The sequence below is a fragment of the Geotrypetes seraphini genome, chromosome 9 (assembly GCF_902459505.1).
Source record: "Geotrypetes seraphini chromosome 9, aGeoSer1.1, whole genome shotgun sequence".
Classification (NCBI taxonomy): Eukaryota; Metazoa; Chordata; class Amphibia; order Gymnophiona; family Dermophiidae; genus Geotrypetes; species Geotrypetes seraphini.
The window spans coordinates 46,090,351-46,109,941 of record NC_047092.1 but is presented as its reverse complement, the minus strand read 5'-3'; the positions used below and the strand labels follow the sequence as shown (position 1 = coordinate 46,109,941).

The 19,591-nt window shown below is 45.0% G+C and overlaps 1 protein-coding gene across 3 annotated transcripts in view; it reads left to right on the top strand.

Moving 5' to 3' along the window:
* PLXNB2 (plexin B2) overlaps positions 1–19,591 on the top strand; it is a 621,264-nt gene that overhangs the window by 521,270 nt on the left and 80,403 nt on the right. For all 3 annotated transcript variants that reach the window (XM_033959733.1, XM_033959732.1, XM_033959731.1), the window contains 2 exons: positions 1,030–1,172; positions 18,588–18,755. In XM_033959733.1, coding sequence (XP_033815624.1) covers positions 1,030–1,172; positions 18,588–18,755 — 311 coding nt within the window. The remainder of the gene's footprint in view (positions 1–1,029; positions 1,173–18,587; positions 18,756–19,591) is intronic.

Here is a 19,591-nt window from a genome sequence, read left to right as displayed (position 1 = left end):
TTGAAGGCAGAAAAACAAAAAGTGGGAAAATCTGGAATGCAACAACAACAAAAAAATCCACAGTAGATAATGCTCTGGATGTAATAATTCAAACATAAGCGGTGATTTATTGTAAATTGAAGAGACCTGACATGGTCCATGTTTTGGCTGCAAAGAGCCTACCTCAGGAGTCTCATACATATATCAATGGTAGGTCCTTTCCATTAACACAAACGATTCTCAATAGGTCACCACAAGGCTCAGGTTGAGCAGAGTTCAAATCGATCCTGATGATTTCTGTTCTGAAATGTGCCTTTGTATGTTCACATCAGCAGGTTAGAAAACTGAATTGTGTGCCCACCTCTTTTGATCTTTTTTTAGTGTATTAAATGAGCCAGTTATTGTAGTATATATTCAATACTACTTGTATCATTTTTTAGCTAGTTGAAAAGCTACTAAATAAAATCAAGCCAAATGAATTCAACTTATTCCGAAATGCACTGGCAAAATTATTGGACTGTTTAGAGCAGTGTTCTTCAATCACTGGTCCATGGACCAGTGCCGGTCCACAGAAGTTTCCTGCCGGTCCACAGGGCCAGCACATGCATCAGGCCCAAAACAATGTTCTTCAATCACGGTGCGATCGATGTGGTGTTATCTTCGAGCCAGCTCCCTCTTCCTCACTGATTCAGTGCACAAAGCCACGGGCAGTGGCTCCTATGGGTATCCTGCGCCTGAACCGGAAGCCTTCTCTCTGACGTTGCAACGTCAGAGGGAAGGCTTCCAGATGAGTCACGGGACGTGCAAGGTGCAATTAGTACTATTATGGGGGCGGGGTCTGGGGTGGAGATTGGGTAGAAATGGGCAGGGTCTGGCCCACGACTTAGCCCAGTGTTCTTCAACCACCAGTCCACGGACCGATGCCGGTCCACAGAATAATTCTTTTATTTCTGCCGGTCCATAGGTGTAAAAAGGTTGAAAAACACTGGTTTAGAGCAATTTCGAAAAGCTTAACCATGGCTTTAAAAATAGTCATGTCCTTTCTTGCAGGTTCCTGTTCCTTTTCATAATGCAATTAAACCATCAGAAGGACCAAAAGCTGGAGGAACTTCTCTTACAATCATGGGCGAAAATCTAGACACGGGCTCCAAGAAAGATGTTAGGGTGGATCTCAATGATGTGCCTTGTACAGTGTAAGTATTCTGCATTTCTTTTGTGGAAGATAGGGTTCTTTTCCTGTATATATTTACGCCCCCTACCTGGAATACTGCGTCCAGCACTGGTCGCCTTACATGAAGAAGAACACTGTACTACTCGAGAGGGTCAAGAGAAGAGCAACTAAAATGGTTAAGGGACTGGAGGAGTTGCCATACAGTGAGAGATTAGAGAAATTGGGCCTCTTCTCCCTTGAAAAGAAGAGACTGAGAGGGGACATGATCGAAACATTCAAGATAATGAAGGGAATAAACTTAGTAGATAAAGACAGGTTGTACACCCTCTGCAAGGTAGAGAGAACGAGAGGGCACTCTCTAAAGTTAAAAGGGGATAGATTCCATACAAACGTAAGGAAGTTCTTCTTCACCCAGAGAGTGGTAGAAAACTGGAACACTCTTCTGGAGGATGTTATAGGGGAAACACCCTCCAGGGATTCAAGACAAAGTTAGACAAGTTCCTGCTGAACCAGAACATACACAGGTAAGGCTAGACTCAGGGCATTGGTCTTTGACCTAAGGGCTGCCGTGTGAGCGGACTGCTGGGCATGATGGACCACTGGTCTGACCAAGCAGCGGCAATTTTTATGTTCTTAGTTGTCACTTCAGGTAACCCGAATGCTGTGAATTGGAATGATGAGCTGGTCAAAGGTAAAAATGTGTTCAAACATATAACAAGTAGCATCAACAGTAGGAAAAAGAAGATGGTATTGCCCTTGGACAGGCCACTGTTAAGAATCCACAATGTAGTCTGGAGGTCACCTCTTTTTATTTTATTTATCAAATTTATATCGATATTGTTCATCCAAAAAACTCCCCAAGAATCTTGGGGGGGGGGGGTTGGATGAACAATATTGATTTTCCACCCCCTTTCCTCCTTTTTGATTTTGTAATTCTTCAAATTTATATTGTGCATTATTTGCAAAATCTAAAGGGGGTATAATCTAACATCCAAATAATTAAGATTCATAGCCAAAACGTTACGTAGAAATAATGGTGATTCTTTTTTAGACCACTTTAAAATCCTCATTCAGCAGTTTCTTACTGTGGCTTCTATAACATCCTGAAAATTATTGGAGCAGATTATCACCATTAATCAAAGGCTTGCTGAAGTAAATGAGCTTATCCCAGGACAAACAGACAGGTATTCTCACTAATGGGTGACATGATCCAAAGGAGCCCCGATGCGGACGCTTCTTTGAAGAAAACTCAAAGTTTCGAGTCGCCCACACCGCGCATGTGCGAGTGCCTTCCCGCCCGATGCACCGGACGTGTCTCCTCAGTTATTACTTTTCCGTGGAGCCGAGAAGTCCGTCTTCGACTCTCTGCACAAAGTTCCTTCGCTTGTGCCTTCTAAGTCCGTGGTTTTGATTTTAATTGATCGTAATCGCTGATTTTCATCGTGTTTATTGTTTTTTGTTTTTTTTTTTAATTTCTTCGTACCATTCAACCGGGCAGGCCACGTGGCCGCAGCCCCGCAGCTTCGATCTTGCGGCGGAGCTTTTTCAGCCTATGTCCCGGCCTATCACCAGTTTTAAAAAGTGTGACAAGTGCCAGCGCGCGATTTCACTAATGGACCCTCATTGACACTGTGTTCGGCGTCTTGGGCCTGAACACATCCCGAAATCGTGCCGGCCTTGCTCCACACTTGCCACACGTGCTTTCAAGCGCCGTTGCGTCCTGTGGGAATCGCTCTTCATGGAGTCCTCGATGGAGCCATCGACCTCAAAGGGACCCACTCCTTCGACTTCATCCACAGCCCCACAGTCTTCCACCTCTGCGGTGCCGAGTCTCATCAAGCCCGCCTCGTTTGTCCCGGCTCAGACTCCAGCGCCTGCTGCGATGCCTTCCTCAACCTCCTCAGGTCAGGTAGCCCAGCAGCCCATTCCCCCAGTAGTGTTGAAAGTGCCCAAGGCCTCGAAGTCCAAGCACTCACACGCTGCTCTGAGGGAACGCGAGGCCCGCGCAGATGGTCCCATTTCAGATGCAGACCCATCCTTGCCGGCCTCATTCCAGACCATGCTACAGAAGCACTTCATCAAGCTCTTTACCACGATGGGGCCTCAGTTTCTTTCCCAAATCCAGCCTGGGCACACGGAGGCCTCCCGCGAGGTCGAGCCGCCTCCAGTGCCTCAGTGGGGAACACACTCTCAACAGGGAGCAGAGTCTCTGCGAGTGTCCGGTCTGGCAACAATGCATGCATCGCAAGGAGCAGAGTCTTTGCCCATGCCACCTTTGGAACCGACGCACTCGATGCAAGGAGCAGAGTCTTTGCGAGTGCCTCCGTTGGAGCCGATCCATTCAATGCAAGGAGCAGAGTCTTTGCGAATGCCTCCATTGGAACCGATCACCCCAACGGGGTTCGATCCTCTACGGCAGCAACCCCTGCTTCGATCGACCGCTTCCAGCCCCATCCACTACCTGGAGGCCTCAACGAAGCCTGCCTCGCCCCGTCCATCGAGGCCAACCTCTCGACACCAATCGAGGCATTCCTCGAGACATTCATCCAGGTACGCCTCGCCTCGGCGGAAACAAGCATACCTGGAGTATTCACCTCGACAGATCCCAAAATTCGAGGACACAATGGGATCTTTCTCACCATCTAGATCCCTGTCCCCAGCAGATCCGGAAGCCTCGACCTCGTTTCTCCGACAGATGGCTGAGGACATGGACATACCATTGGACACGGGTTCCAAATTCTCAAAGGAATATCTGGAGACTATGCGCCTCCCTCAACCACCCACTGAGTCCCTTAAGCTTCCGCTGCACAAACTTCTGGACCAGACCTTTGCTCGATGCCTCGAGACACCTTACTCCATCCCTGCTGTCCCGAGTAAACTGGACACCAGGTACCGCATGGTCCATCGCAAAGGGTTCAACAGCTCTCAACTCTCTCACCAGTCCCTGTTGGTGGAGTCATCATTGAAGCAATCTGATCCCTCCCAGGTCTACGCAGCTGTCCCGCCTAGCAGAGAAGGGAAAACCATGGACCGATTCGGCAGGAGAGTGTACCAGAACTCCATGATGGCCTCGAGAGTTCTGAACTACAACTTCCACTTCACAACATACCTGGAGTTCCTCCTATCGGTATTCCAGAAGTTTATGCCCTTCGTGGACACGAGGGCACATTTCGAGTACCAAGAAGCGCTGGCCTCACTATCCCAGCTCCGGGTACAGTTGATGCAGTCCTCGTACTACGCCTTTGAGCTCGTGGCTCATGCAACAGCGTGCTCAGTGGCCATGCGCCAGCTGGCATGGCTGAGGACCATTGACATGGATCCCAACCTCCAGGACAGGCTCGCAAATGTTCCCTGCATTGGCACCAACCTCTTCGACGAATCTATTGAGGCGGTGACCAATAAGCTGTCGGACCATGAACAATCCTTCCAGTCCATCCTACGTCTGAAGCCCAGGCCTGCTCCCCCTCGCCAGCCTCGCCCGCCATTGGTATACCAGCGGCACTACCCTCCAAAACAGGCCCCCTCCCCAGCAGACAGCCTGTGAAGAGACAGCACCCGCAGAAACACCAGCATAAGCCTCAGCCACCGGCTGCACCTAAGGCTCCCCAGCCCTTTTGACTGTCTCAAAGAGGACATTTCCTCCATCGTCCTCCCTTTCTCAGTAAATCCACCCATTGGAGGTCGCCTCCTTCATTTCTACCTCCGATGGACGACTATCACCACAGACCTCTGGGTTCTCTCCATCATAAAAGAAGGATACTCCCTTCAGTTCCACCAAGCTCCTCCGGAGCACCCTCCAAGAGAGTAGCCTTCCAACTTGACCCAGACCGCCCTTCTTCTTCAGGAAGCTCAGGCCTTGTTACAGCTGGGGGCTGTCGAACCGGTCCCTCAGGACCAACAGAACAAGGGGTTTTACTCCCGATACTTCCTTGTTCCAAAGAAGATGGGCGACCCGCGACCCATCTTGGACCTCAGGGTACTCAACAAATACCTGGTCAAAGAAAAGTTTTGCATGCTGACCCTGGCATCACTGTACCCCCTCCTCGAGCAGAACGACTGGTTATGCTTACTGGATCTCAAGGAGGCCTACACTCACATTCCAATTCATCCAGCCTCCCATCAATATCTCAGATTCAGGGTGGGACACCTCCAATACCGAGTGCTACCCTTCGGCCTGTCCTCGTCACCCAGAGTCTTCACCAAATGCCTGGTTGTGGTGGCCGCAGCACTCAGGAGCCATGGCCTCCAGGTGTTTCCTTACCTGGACGATTGGCTCATCAAGGATTCCACATCTCAGGGAGTCGCTCTCGCGATCCAGAAGACAATTTGGTTACTGCAACATCTGGGATTCGAGATCAATTTCCCCAAATCTCACCTGTAACCTTCCCAGACTTCCCTTCATCGGAGCAATTCTGGATACTACCCAACTCAGAGCGTTCCTCTCTCCCCCACGCAGGGATGCTCTCCTTCATCTCTGCCACTCAGTGTCCTCTCGCACTTCCATCTCAGCGAGACAAATGATGGTCCTTCTAGGCCACATGGCCTCTACAGTTCATGTGATTCCGCTTGCCAGACTTCACCTCAGGATTCCCCAATGGACCCTGGCGTCTCAGTGGTCCCAGATGTCCGACTCTCTGACTCACCTCATCCGGGTCACTCCTGCTCTACAACAGTCTCTTCGCTGGTGGATGCTATCCTCCAATCTATCCAGAGGCTTGTTATTCCACACACCCCGTCACCAGAAAATCCTCACGACCGACTTGTCGACTTATGCCTGGGGGGCTCATCTGGACAGCCTCCACACCCAGGGTTACTGGACCAGCACGGACCGCCAGTGCCACATCAATCTCCTAGAACTTAGGGCGATCTTCAACGCTCTCCAGACCTTTCAACATCTCCTTCGCGACCAGGTTGTCCTCATTCGCACAGACAACCAGGTCGCCATGTACTATGTGAACAAGCAGAGAGGCACGGGATCGGCCTCCCTCTGCCAGGAAGCTCTGAAGGTGTGGGACTGGGCAACTCGCAACAGCACCTTCCTCAGAGCGGACTACATTCAGGGGGCAGACAATGCCTTAGCAGACAGCCTGAGCCGTCTTCTGCAACCTCACGAGTGGACCCTCAACTCCATGCCCCTGCATCATATCTTCTCTCTGTGGGGAACGCCTCAGATAGACCTCTTTGCAGCCCCCCACAACTTCAGACTGCCTCACTTCTGCTCCAGGATCTACACCCCTCAGGCCTCAAGGCAGATGCATTCCTCCTGGACTGGATGAATTGCTTTCTATATGCTTTTCCTCCATTTCCTCTCATCCAAAAGACTCTAGTCAAGCTGAAGTCGGACCATGCCACCGTGATCCTGATTGCTCCACGGTGGCCCAGACAACCTTGGTACTCCCTGCTACTTCAACTCAGCAGCAGGGATCCATACTTTCTACCAGTCTTTCCATCGCTGCTTACACAGCAGCAAGGATCTCTGCTTCACCCCAACCTGCAGTCTCTACACCTGACAGCTTGGTTCCTCTCAGCGTAACCCCTCTACAGTTTTCCCAACCGGTGAAGGACATCCTGGAAGCTTCACGGAAGCCCGTTACTAGGCAATGCTACCACCAAAAATGGACTAGATTCTCTGTTTGGTGTGTTTCCCAACGCCAGGAGCCTCAACATTCCTCCTTGTCTTCAGTTTTGGACTATCTTTTGCACCTGTCTCAGTCTGGCCTCAAATCTTCCTCGATACGAGTCCATCTCAGTGCAATTGCTGCTTTCCACCAGCCTCTGCAAGGGAAACCACTCTCTGCTCATCCGGTGGTTTCCAAATTCATGAAAGGGCTGTTCCATGTCAACCCTCCCCTCAAACCGCCTCCAGTGGTTTGGGACCTCAATGTTGTTCTTTCACAACATATGAAGCCTCCATTTGAACCTCTCCACAAGGCTCACCTGAAGTATCTCACTTGGAAAGTGGTGTTTCTCATTGGCCTCACCTCTGCCCGAAGAGTCAGTGAGCTACAAGCCTTGGTTGCGGACCCGCCCTTTACAGTATTCCATCATGACGCACACACCCGAAATTCCTTCCTAAGGTTGTCTCAGAATTTCATCTCAACCAATCCATCGTCCTGCCAGTGTTCTTTCCGAAGCCACACTCTCACTCTGGAGAATCTGCTCTTCATACTCTGGACTGTAAGCGTGCTTTGGCTTTCTACCTAGAACGCACCAAACCTCACAGAACTGCTCCTCAACTTTTCATCTCCTTCGATCCGAACAAGTTGGGTCGCCCAATTCCAAGCGCACCATCTCCAACTGGATGGCGGCTTGCATCTCATTCTGCTATGCCCAGGCTGGATAACCCCTTGACAGAAAAATCACAGCCCACAAGGTCAGAGCGATGGCAGCTTCTGTAGCCTTCCTCAGATCAACACCAATTGAGGAGATTTGTAACGCTGCCACTTGGTCCTCAGTTCATACCTTCACATCACACTATTGTCTGGATACTTTCTCCAGACGGGATGGACAGTTTGGCCAAACAGTACTATAAAATTTATTCTCCTAAATTGCCAACTCTCCCACCATCCCATTCTGGTTAGCTTGGAGGTCACCCATTAGTGAGAATACCTGCCTGGGATAAAGCAATGTTACTTACCGTACCTGCCTGGGATAAAGCAATGTTACTTACCGTAACAGTTGTTATCCAGGGACAACAGGCAGCTATTCTCACGTCCCACCCACCTCCCCTGAGTTGGCTTCTCTGCTAGCTAGCTGAACTGAGGAGACACGCCCGGTGCATCAGGCGGGAAGGCATTCGCGCATGCGCGGTGCAGGCGATTCGAAACTTCGAGTTTTCTTCAAAGAAGCATCCGCATCGGGGCTCCGTTGGATCACGTCACCCATTACATTACATTACATTAGGGATTTCTATTCCGCCTGTGCCTTGCGGTTCTAGGCGGAATACAATATAGAAAATATCTGGGACATTCCAGTAGAGTTATCTGGGACATTCCAGTAGAGTTATCCATTAGTGAGAATAGCTGCCTGCTGTCCCTGGATAACAACTGTTACGGTAAGTAACATTGCTTTTCAGATGGTTCCAGAGCATTGAAGATAGAGGCTGCTCAATGTACATGGCCTGAAACATAAACCCTACACAGACAAGCTTAGAGAGCTCTAAGAAAATAGGAGGTGTCAGGCTGAGTCAGACAAAAGTCCATCGAAACCAGCATCCTGCCTCTGAAAGCAGAGTCCAGAAAGTAGGTCTAAACTTCTCTTAGCTCATTTCCAGAGCTAAGGTAATGGCTTTCCCAAGTTTGTTTGTCTGATAATATTTATGGACGTTCTATAAATTCTATAAATAGTGCCTATCTTGTAGGTACCAGTCTACTCAGTTGTCATTCAATCTCTAGGCCAGTGTCTCGCAAACTTTTTCTAGCTGGGGCACACTAAACCTATTGTCCCTGGCTCGAGACACCTGGAAGTGCGCTGTCATCGGCGTGATGATGTCACGCGCATGCGCAAAGGCCCTTCAAACAGTCTTTGCAATGAGAGGCGAGAAGGGCCGACAGAAAGAAGGCAAGAAGAGCCAGTGAGAAGAGCTGGAGAGAAGGGCCGGCAGAGAGAAGAGGGGTGCCGGCGTCAGGAGATTGCTTACAGGATATGCCTCTCTTCGCTAGAGGCACGTCCTGTAGACAGCTGGCGCCGGCATCTCTCCTCTTCCCCAGTGTACCACGGCACACCAGAAATCTCAGGAGGCACACTAGTGTGCCGCAGCACACAGTTTGCGATACACTGATCTAGGCGTTCTTTATAGACTCGCGTCTAGCAGTGCCTAGGCATCCTTAGGTATCGTTAAGGTAGGTGCTGGTATATTAGGCCAGATTTTACCTGGCCTAATTTACTGGCTCCTATCTTGCACACCTAACAACGCCTAAGTTTACCATGCCTCTTCTCCATCCCTAACCACGCCTACTTTTCAGGTAGACGTCATTAAGAGTCAGAGAACGCCTGGACTTAGGCATAATGCGGATATCCACGTTCAGTTTTAATTACAATAATATTTAAAAAAAATTATTTTAATTGTTTTTTTAATGTGCAGTGTCACTAGGTTTCCACAATTAAGATGCCTAATGGCACCTAACCTAGGCACCATTTATAGATTCAGGCCCTCTCTGTAGAAACCTGTTCAATTCTCTTTTGAACCCCTCATTATGTTACTCCCTTTGACCACATCCTCCAGTAACAACACTTTCTAACACTTGTCTTCAATCCACTGGCCCTGATTTTCATGAAGTGTCCCTGCAGGTTTCTTCACTTCATTCATTGCTTTTTTTTTTCTCTCCAGACCATTTAGTATACAGTATAGCAGTATTGCCCACCTGTGACATTTTTTTTCTATAGCCAGCAGAATTGATAGGCTGCACAAGTGGTCAATGCCATCCAGTGGCACCAGGGCAGAACTGCTCTCCCAGAGCTCAGATTCTTAGTGTGACGTTCTGAGGATGTGCGGCCTTTCTTATAACTACAGTTATTTTCAGCTAGTTCTAAAGCTCAAAACAGACAACTCTCAGTGAGCTGGGAAGAATTGTGTGTCTTATCAACAAACCTGCTGTTACAGGTGAGTAATATTGATTTTTTCATCACCAAGCAGAATTAACACCTCCCCCCCCTTTTTTTCCCAAAACCACAAGTGTTTTTTAGTCACAGGAATTCTGAGTGTCTGATGCAGTGCAGAGCTATCAGCGCCCCGGCCTGTGCTAAAAACTGCTTTTGCGGTTTTGTAAAAGGGGGATAAGTTAGGCACACAAACGTAGAGTTTCTCAGCATTGAGTTGTCTTTGTTTTTGGAGCAGCCTGCACAATCAAGCATGAGAATTTTATTGTGTATTGCCCTTTTTTTTTTTTTTTTATAATTTCAAATAACAAATCAAGATACACTTGTACAGAAAGTGATTACAGCAAAAGAAAACTTAACATTTAATCCATTTTGAAGAACAAATATTACTAAACCACTCAATTCCACAATAAGATCCATGATATAACACAAACGGAATACAAGAAGAATATTAAACTTAGGATACGTGGAACATGGTTAACTGATAATCAGGCGTCTAATATATTAAGGTCCTCATTTCTTTTCCCTTTCTAGGGGGGACATAGATAGGAAAGCCGTTAGCTGAAATGGCTCAAAGAAAACATATTTCTGAGAATTATATTGTACTATACATTTGCAAGGATGGCGAAGATAAAAAGTGCCTCCAAGAGCTAAGACTCCAGGTTTTAGTAGTAAGAACTCTCTTCTGCGCCTCTGTGTGTCCTTTGCCAAATCTGGGAACATTTGTATTTTAAGATGAAGAAACTTTTTCTCCTTATTTTTAAAGAATAATCTCAGAAGCCAATTTTTGTCCAATGCAATAGCTAAAGTCACAATCAATGTTGCAGGTGTTGCGCTTTCTTTATCTGACATCTCAAGTAAAGCAGACACATCGATTGGATCTTGATTCTTTTCCTGATGAAGTTGATTTTTATTCGGCAAATAATAGACCTGGGTGAAAGGAGGCATTGAATCTTTTGGAACTTCTAATATCTCCAGCAAATAACGTTTTAACATTACTCTTGGAGTAACTGTTAGGATTACTCTTGGAGTAACTGTTAGGATTCGAGGAAAGTTAATCAATCTAAGATTATTATTCCTAGAGAAATTTTCAAGTGTCTCTATCTTCCTTCTTAAATTAACATTATCTTTAATTAAAGTCTCTTGAAGTAATTTGGAAGACTTAAGTTGGTCCTTAATATCCTGGATATCTAATTTTGATTCACCCAGATCTTATTTTATCTGGAAAACTTCTTTATCCTGAGATTTTATTTTAGCATCAATTTGAAAATAGTTAGTATTCACTGTTCTGACCAAATTGGCAGTCAGATCCCACAGAGCCGCCAAAGTCACTTCCTGGGGCTTTACAATGTTAAAAGTCTGCAAATCTGGTAATGAAAAGTTTAGCTCACCAATCAAAGGCTTCTCAATCAAAGGCTTCTCTCTTCCTTGTTCCTCCTGGGTCGGTACTAGGTCCAATGCTGTTGTATCCCCGTGGGCATTCAGGCTCTGCTGTAAATCAGAAGAACCTGAGTCGTTGATTCTCTCGCTGTCCCCGGGAACCTGGGGGAGAGAGCGCATGCCGACTTCCGACTGCCTCTCTACCCCCGGGGAACTAGCGGCACAGGGATTAGGAGGAGGAACTCTCATGTCGGGGCTCAACGAGATCTCGTGCGCCCGAAACGACGCTTCCATTCCGTCTCCCGGAAGCGTCTGAGGCTGTGGCAATACCGACGTTCCCATGGCGTCCTGCATCCGCCTCAACAAGTCTTCAATATTGCCAGAGGAGAGCACTCCAGAGCGCCGCGGGGTTCCAGGGGCACCCTTTCCTCTCCTTTTTGGCATAGCTGCTAATCGCCGAAGGAAAAAACCGCCGGTAAGTAAATTCAAGAGATGAGACTTGCGGGCAGTTGCTCAGCAAACCGTGTCTGCGGCCATCTTGGATCTCAGAACCTGCTTCTCCAGTAGCATGTGTTAATTATTGCACTATTGAAGCTTAGAAAATCAATAAAGAATTTTAAAGAAGGACATATTGGCCAGGACTGCTTACTACTACTACTAATAGTAATTATTTGTATAGCGCCACCAGACGCAAGCAACGTTGCACAGAGTCACAAAGAAGAAGAAACAGTCCCTGTTCGAAAAAGCTTACAATCTAAACAGCCAAGACAGACAAACAGGATGTCATGGATACAGTTAAGGGGAACGGTTAATCAGCTAGCTGGGTTGGTGGACAGTGGGGAGTTCAGGCAATCAAACCACTGTGACATCACTGATGAGGTTGACTCTTATTGGTGGAATGAGGCGTTATGACATCACAATCTCAGCTCTGCTTCCCAAAGAATGAAACTCTTCACACTATTACTACTACTATGAATCATTTCTATAGCACTATCAGATGTACGCAGCACTGCACAGAGTCACAAAGAAGACAGTCCCTGCTCGAAAGAGCTTACAATCTAAACAGCCAAGGCAGACAAACAGGATGTCATGGATACAGTTAAGGGAAATGGTTAATCAGCTAGCTGGGTTGGTGGACAGTGGGGAGTTCAGGCAATCAAACCACTGTGACATCACTGATGAGGTTGACTCTTATTGGTGGAATGAGGCGTTATGACATCACAATCTCAGCTCTGCTTCCCAAAGACTGAAACTTTTCACACTATTACTACTACTATGAATCATTTCTATAGCACTACCAGATGTACGCAGCACTGCACAGAGTCACAAAGTCCCTGCTCGAAAGAGCTTACAATCTAAACAGCCAAGACATACAAACAGGATGTCATGGATACAGTTAAGGGGAACGGTTAATCAGCTGGCTGGGTTGGAGGGCAGAGGAGTAGGGTTGACCAAAAGCACCATTTTTTACTGATGCTGAGTAAAAACAAAACCGCATGATAAAAGTATATGAAGAGAGGACCATGTAGCTGCTTTGCAAATGGTATTCAGCGAGGCAGATCAGGAGGGCTACGGTAATTGTAGCAGCTCGACTCTGATGAGACTTAACTTTGAAGCTGAGAGGAGTATGTGCTGCTTCATTGCAAAACCATATGCAAAAGGCCAGCCAGTTTACTATTGGAACTTTTTTTGCAACCAATATATTAGCCCTATTTGGATCAAATGAAATGAATGGTTGAGACCACTTTCTCAGTGATACAGTTCTATACAAGTAGCAGGTGAAAGCCTATTTATAATCTAAAGTATGAAGGGTCAGTCTTTAGTATTTGAATAATGTTCCTAATAGAAGGTGGGAAGTACGGTTTCCTCATTCAGGTGCAAAGGTATGACAACTTTAGGTTAAAGGAAGTATCTGAACTACAATTTTGTGATGAGGGTTTATCTTACTAGAAGCAATGTCTTCCTAGAAGCAATTGTATTATAGGCCAATATATCTTACTAGAAGCAATTGGGTACTAAGTTTTCATCTGATTTAAGTTTTTACTTCTGTTTTGTCTCACTAGAAGCAATTGGGTACTAAGTTTTCACCTGATTTAAGTTTTTACTTCTGTTTTGTCTCACTAGAAGCAATTAGGTGCTAAGTTACCAAAAGCATTTAGCTGTTGTTTTACCTCCGTTTACGTCTTACTAGAAGCATCTAGATGCTAAGTTTTCGTCTGATTTAAGTTTTTACCCTTGTTTAGTCTTACCAGAAGCAATCAGATGTTAAGTTTTCATCTTTTCTAAGCTCTCTTCAGAGAACAAACAAGCCCTAAGCCACCTACTATTAAATACCCAACAAGAACCAATCCTCTGATTCCAGATCCCCACACGATAAACAAACTGGTTCTGCCTTCAGCCCTCTCATAGGTTCTCCTAGATCTCACCATAAAGCCACCTCCTTGGCTTCTTCTTCTCTTACTCTGCTCACTTACCAACACTACTCACTGCCTGAAACCTCTCCCCCCCTAATCTACTCGACTCCCCAAATGTCAACAACATTTGCCCTGGCCTCAGAATCCCCGCGCTGGTGCACCCCAGAAATCACCCTTTTTTAAAAAAAACCCCGAGAAGTTAACTTTTCCTCTTTAAAGCCCGTTCCCCCTGCCAATCTACCCAACCTCGCCTCTGACTCCCTCAACCCAGTCCCAACACTCTACTATAACGCCAGATCAGCCTGCAACAAGACCCAATTACTAAAGGACCTACTTGAGGACTTCGACCCTGGATTCCTGTGCATCACAGAATCATGGATCGAAAAAGATGATTTATTCACACAAAACGAACTCCGCTCCTATGGTTACCATGGCCTCTTCTCTCCCAGAATTAACCAGAAAGGAGGGGGCCTGGCACTCTACAAATCTTTCTTCGACGTTCAGCTCCTCGAAAAAGGTAGCCACACTTCACTAGAATATATGTTAGCTTCAGTCAAAGATGAACTCCACCCCCACCCACTGGGTATCTTGTTATTATACCAGCCACCAATCCCCTGGAATAAATCCTCCGAACTTGTCCTTGAGACCATTACAAGCGCTTTCTTAAAATTTCTGAAAGTACTGATCATTGGCGATATTAATCTCCACCTAGATGACAACACCAGTAATGATGCAACTGAATTCAAAAACTTCCTCTCTTCTCTAGGTTTCCTCTCCCCTGCATCCTCTCCAACCCACGAAAAGGGGCGTACACTAGACATCATCAGCTTCCTCGACCTGACCGAGCACAAAACTTTTGCCGAAGATGCTCGTTGCGAACATGTCCCCTGGTCCAATCATTTTTTAGGTTCTTTCTGCCTCCCCATTTTAATGTCTCACCTTGGATCTCCACCCCGTGCTACAAATTCTATTACCTTCCGCAAAAAAATTACGAGCAAACTGTTTTGGACTCAATTTCTCAACCAGCTTCCCTCCTGCCCTAAGCCTATTGACCCAGAATCCAACTGGCACAACTGGGTACACCTCTTTGAAACTACCTATTGTGCTCTTGCCCCTCTATCCACTAAATCTATCTCCTGCTCCTGTAAGGCCCCTTGGTATCTCCCATACCACAGAGTACTGAAGCAGAAGTGTCGAGCACTGGAGCGTAAATGGAAAAAATCTAAATCCCCTTCAGACAAACAGTCCTGGAGGGACTATATCAAGTTCTATAACACAGTACTAAAAAAAGCAAGGAAGAACTTCTATGGTGACAAAATCTCCAGATCCAACAACCAGAGTAGTACACTGTTTAACATCTTGCGCACCCTAATCTCTAAAAATGATTCCACCAACCCACCCCTTTCCACCCCATCAGCAGATGACCTAGTAAAATTCTTCAACAAAAAGATCACTACCATAAGGAGGTCCTTCCCACCAGCAGTCTCCTACAATTCTCTGGCTCCCAGTGACTCTAACCCTATCCCAGCAGACAGATCCTGGACTGCCTTTGAACTCGTATCCGAATCCCAGATCTCTAAACTCTGTCTCAAACTGAAATCCTGCAAATGTGCCCTGGATCTATTCCCCTCCTACCTATACAAGAACATTCCCGTGCAGGCCATTTCATCCCTCACCAGACTCATCAACTCTGCCCTACTATCGGGCCTATTTTCTGCTGAAATGGGACATATTGCCTTGACTCCATTACTGAAAAAAGCTGATCTTGACCCTTTCTCACCATCTAACTACCGTCCCATAGCAAATATCCCTCTCCTGACCAAAATGCTAGAGGCCATCATATCTACCCAGCTCTCATCTTACCTAGAAAGATTTTCCATTCTCTTACCTTACCAATACGGCTTCAGACCCAACTTCAGTACCGAATCCCTACTGGTCTCACTAATTTCAAAGGTGCAACAACTTCATTCTCATAATAAGTTTAATGTACTATTACAATTCGATGTCTCTGCAGCTTTTGATGTCGTCCACCACGATATTCTAATATATCAACTTTCCGAGATAGACATCAACTCCACAGTTCTAGAGTGGTTCTCAAATTTCTTACGATCCCGCTCCTACTCTGTCAACACAAATGGCTTCACGTCCGCTCCTTGGAAACCGACTTGTGGAGTCCCGCAGGGTTCACCCCTATCCCCTATTCTCTTCCACATCTATATGTCTTCCCTGAAACTGTTCCATCTGTCTCCCCTTGAAACACTCTATACATATGCTGATGACATCCTTGTCCTCCTCAAGACAGACTCGAACCTTACCAGCTTCTCTGAGAAAATAACAGCATGCATAACGAAACTCCAATCCTGGTCCCTCTCAGTACAAATGAAATTGAACGAGTCCAAAACGAAACTTCTCTGACTCGGCCCAAAATTAGAACAGCTGCCTACCCTCTTCTCACTGCCTTCTGGTGCCACACTACAGCTTGAGTTCTCAAGCAAAGTTCTAGGTATCATTATCGACTCTTTTCTTTCCTTCAATGACCATCTCAACTCCTTGGTAAAATCATGCTTTTTTAACTTCCACATGCTGAGGAAAGTGAGATCCTACTTCCGCCAACAACATTTTGCCATCCTTGTTCAATCTATCATCCTCTCCAGACTAGACTACTGTAATTTCATCTATCTAAGTCTAACTAAAAAAAGTCTGCAAAGACTTCAGCTAATTCAGAACACTGCAGCCAAGTTGATCTTCACAAAAAGCAAATTTGATCATGTTTCCCCACTTCTGTCCAAACTTCACTGGCTTCCAGTAATTTCCAGGGTTCATTTCAAATGCGCCTGCCTAGCTTTTAAGATCCTTCACAGCATCCTCCCTCCCCTAATTCCTCTATCTTGGAACTCAGGTCCACCCAAAAACTTAAATTCTCCTTCCCCTCGCTAAAAGGCATCCTCTATACGGGAAAACTGGAGAACTCTCTCTCCTTCAGAATCACAGGGCTCTGGAATAATCTTACTGCCCCATTACAGAATCTGGGCTCCTTCCAACTATTCTGAAAGCACCTGAAAACTTGGCTATTCACAAAAATGTAATGCTCTCTTCCCCCCCTATACTCTTCCTCCAACCCCATTATACTGTTCTTCCTTTATTAAGTTCTTGTAAACCGTACTGAGCTCTATAATTATGGTATATAAACTTAAGGTTTAGTTTAGTTTAGTATGTATGGTTTCTACATTACAAATGCTTTTTTTTTTAACCCTTCTTTATTTTTTAGCTGCCTATCAACTTTGCTCCAATTCTTCCATATCCCATCTCACTTTTACTTGGTCTTTAATTCCCCATTACCACATTTCTACCATCTGTTTTCCAAGTTTATTAAAAATTTGTTATACCACCTATTCAGGCTTAAAGGCGGCATATATAACATAACATAATAATTTAAAAAAGGGAATACATTAAGGTCTGTAAACAAAAGACGAACTAAACATTTGGACAAACTGAAACAAAAGGGAGGAGGTTGGAAATACATTATTTATAGCAGAAGATAAAGGGAAATACATAAGGTAGGGGAACAAGAATGAAATCTTTGAAATCAAAAAGCAGCGTCCTTAAAAGGATGGTTATAGATTGAAAGTGTCTTTAAGCAGAAAGGTTTTTAATTTGGATCTGAAATAGGTTAGCGAAGTTTCTTCCCATAGATGATTTGGTGTGGCGTTCCAGAGGGAAGACGCTGCAACTGAAAAGATGGTTATACTCATGTCCTTTCTATTTCCCCCAATAACCTCTTCACATAATTCTACCATTTCCACTTCTCTCCTCACTCCTTCTCTAGTAGCTTTACATTTCCTTATTCCTTTCCCTTCACCCGCCAACATCTTTCTATGCCATCTCTTTCCTCCTGCCCCCATCTTTCCTTCCTTCCACCCTCCCTGCTGTCCTCCCCTTCACACCCATTATCCAAAATGTCTCTCTCTCTCTCTTCCCCTTCTGCCTTTGTGTTCACTATCCCTCCTTTCCTCCACCCTCCATACTCCTGAAGAAGGAACATCATGAGTCAGTTATTGAGGAAAAAGGAGAGGGATTTATGGTCATTTATGCCAATTTGGCAGATAAGCAGGAAAATGCAGAAAAGTATTGATGGTGATAATTGTATTATGCAGGATATAAGGAGGTCCCAATAACCAATATGTATTAGATACAATTTTAGTTAAGACCTTAAAAGACACAAATATTATATAAAAAGATGTAGCTGAATAATAGAAATGCTTCAGAAACTTGTGACACAGCATAGTATAGACAGCACAGCATGCAGAGTACATAATTTTTCTTAATAGAACAATATTTTGGTTTAATGTCTGAAACAAAATGCTGGAGCCATAATATAACTGTTCCCTGAAAATAAGCTAAAAGTCACACTAACTTATTTGTCACTTATAGAGTTAGGGGAAATCATGTCACTGTAACCATGTGATTGTAGCCTACAGAAGTGTATTGTCTAGCAAATGAGAAAGTTTCTGTAAACTAGATATTTGCAATAGAATAGAACATGTCTGCAAGGTCAGCATGTCCTCGGTGAGCATGTTGTTCACTTCCTTCTATTGCTGATAGAGGTGAAATAATTAACCAGAAACCATGTGACTTGAATTGAACCAACAGAATATTGTTGAAGTATGCAATTTGTAAATGGATTGTATTGGAAGATGTACCAACTACATATGTTTAATAATGAATTAATTGATGCTGTCATCCCTATAAAATGGCCAGTCACTGGTAATGCGAGGAGACTTTTGGCTGTCAGCTTACCAATTTCAGTAAATGGTCAAAACGCACAAGGCCGTGACTATTAACCACACTTTTGTATTGGAATTCTTTGATCTCCTCTGAGACAGAATTAAGAACTGAGGGAAATATTTAAGAACCGAGGGGCATGTATGTAGCCTGTCCACATAGTAATTTCGACCAAACAGTATGTTAACACTGATTTTACTGTACATCATGTGTGGACACCATTATATTTGCATAACTGAACACTATTTTTGTCTTCCTTATAGTACGTCATTTGGTAAGGAAATAGTTTGCACTACAGGACAATATGAGAAGATAGAGGATGTCAACGTGAAATTATACTATGGAAATAAAACAGAAATAAATGTTGGGACTTTTTCATACAGAGAAAACCCTATCATCAAAAACTTTGACCCAACAAAGAGTTTTAACAGGTAATTTATTAAAGCACATTTATTTATTAACTCTAGATGTGTTGAAATATATATAACAAATGAGTCTTCCCTATATCTTCACTGCCATTGATACATGCATCAAAGATGTACCCTCCACATTCCAAATCCAAAATAGCATGCTCCTCCCAACCCCTATTCAAATAAATATTTTTTCTTTTAGATTAATCAGAATATCTATAAGCCAGTCCTCTTCAGTAAGTTCTTTCTCTTTCCTGTATAAAGCAATCCTCCTCTTATCTAAGCCTAAAACCATGCCCACACATTTATCCAAGCTTCCTAGCACTTACTTCTGAAACATATTTAATTGCTTTGTGGTATGAACTAGGAATGACAGACATAAACCTCCTCCCCAATGTATGTAGTTTTTACATTGCCAGACTTTATAAAACAAATGAATCTTTTGCCTTACCCCACACTTTGTGTAATCTGAGGAAGTCACCAGCTTAACTGATCTTGGATATGAAATGTTCTATGGCTAAAACTAATGTGAACAGGTCTCAAATTACTGTAGTTTTGATGGGACAAGTCTAGAAGAGGACAACAAAATCTTTCCAGTACTCTTCAGAAAAGACCATCCCAGTTCTGCACACACATAACCTACTTAACTTCATCTCTTAAAACAGTATACAGAATCATGGTGAGTTTTGAACCCCTCTTAACCGTTACTTTGTCAAGCAAAGAAATGATGGCATTATAGCCCGACCAAATATCGGTTTCAGCTAGAGCACCTAAACTGGCCCACAATCAGCGAGTGCTTTTTGAGCTGAAATTAAATCTGCTCCCTCCCCCGCCAACACTCAGGCTGCATAGCCCCC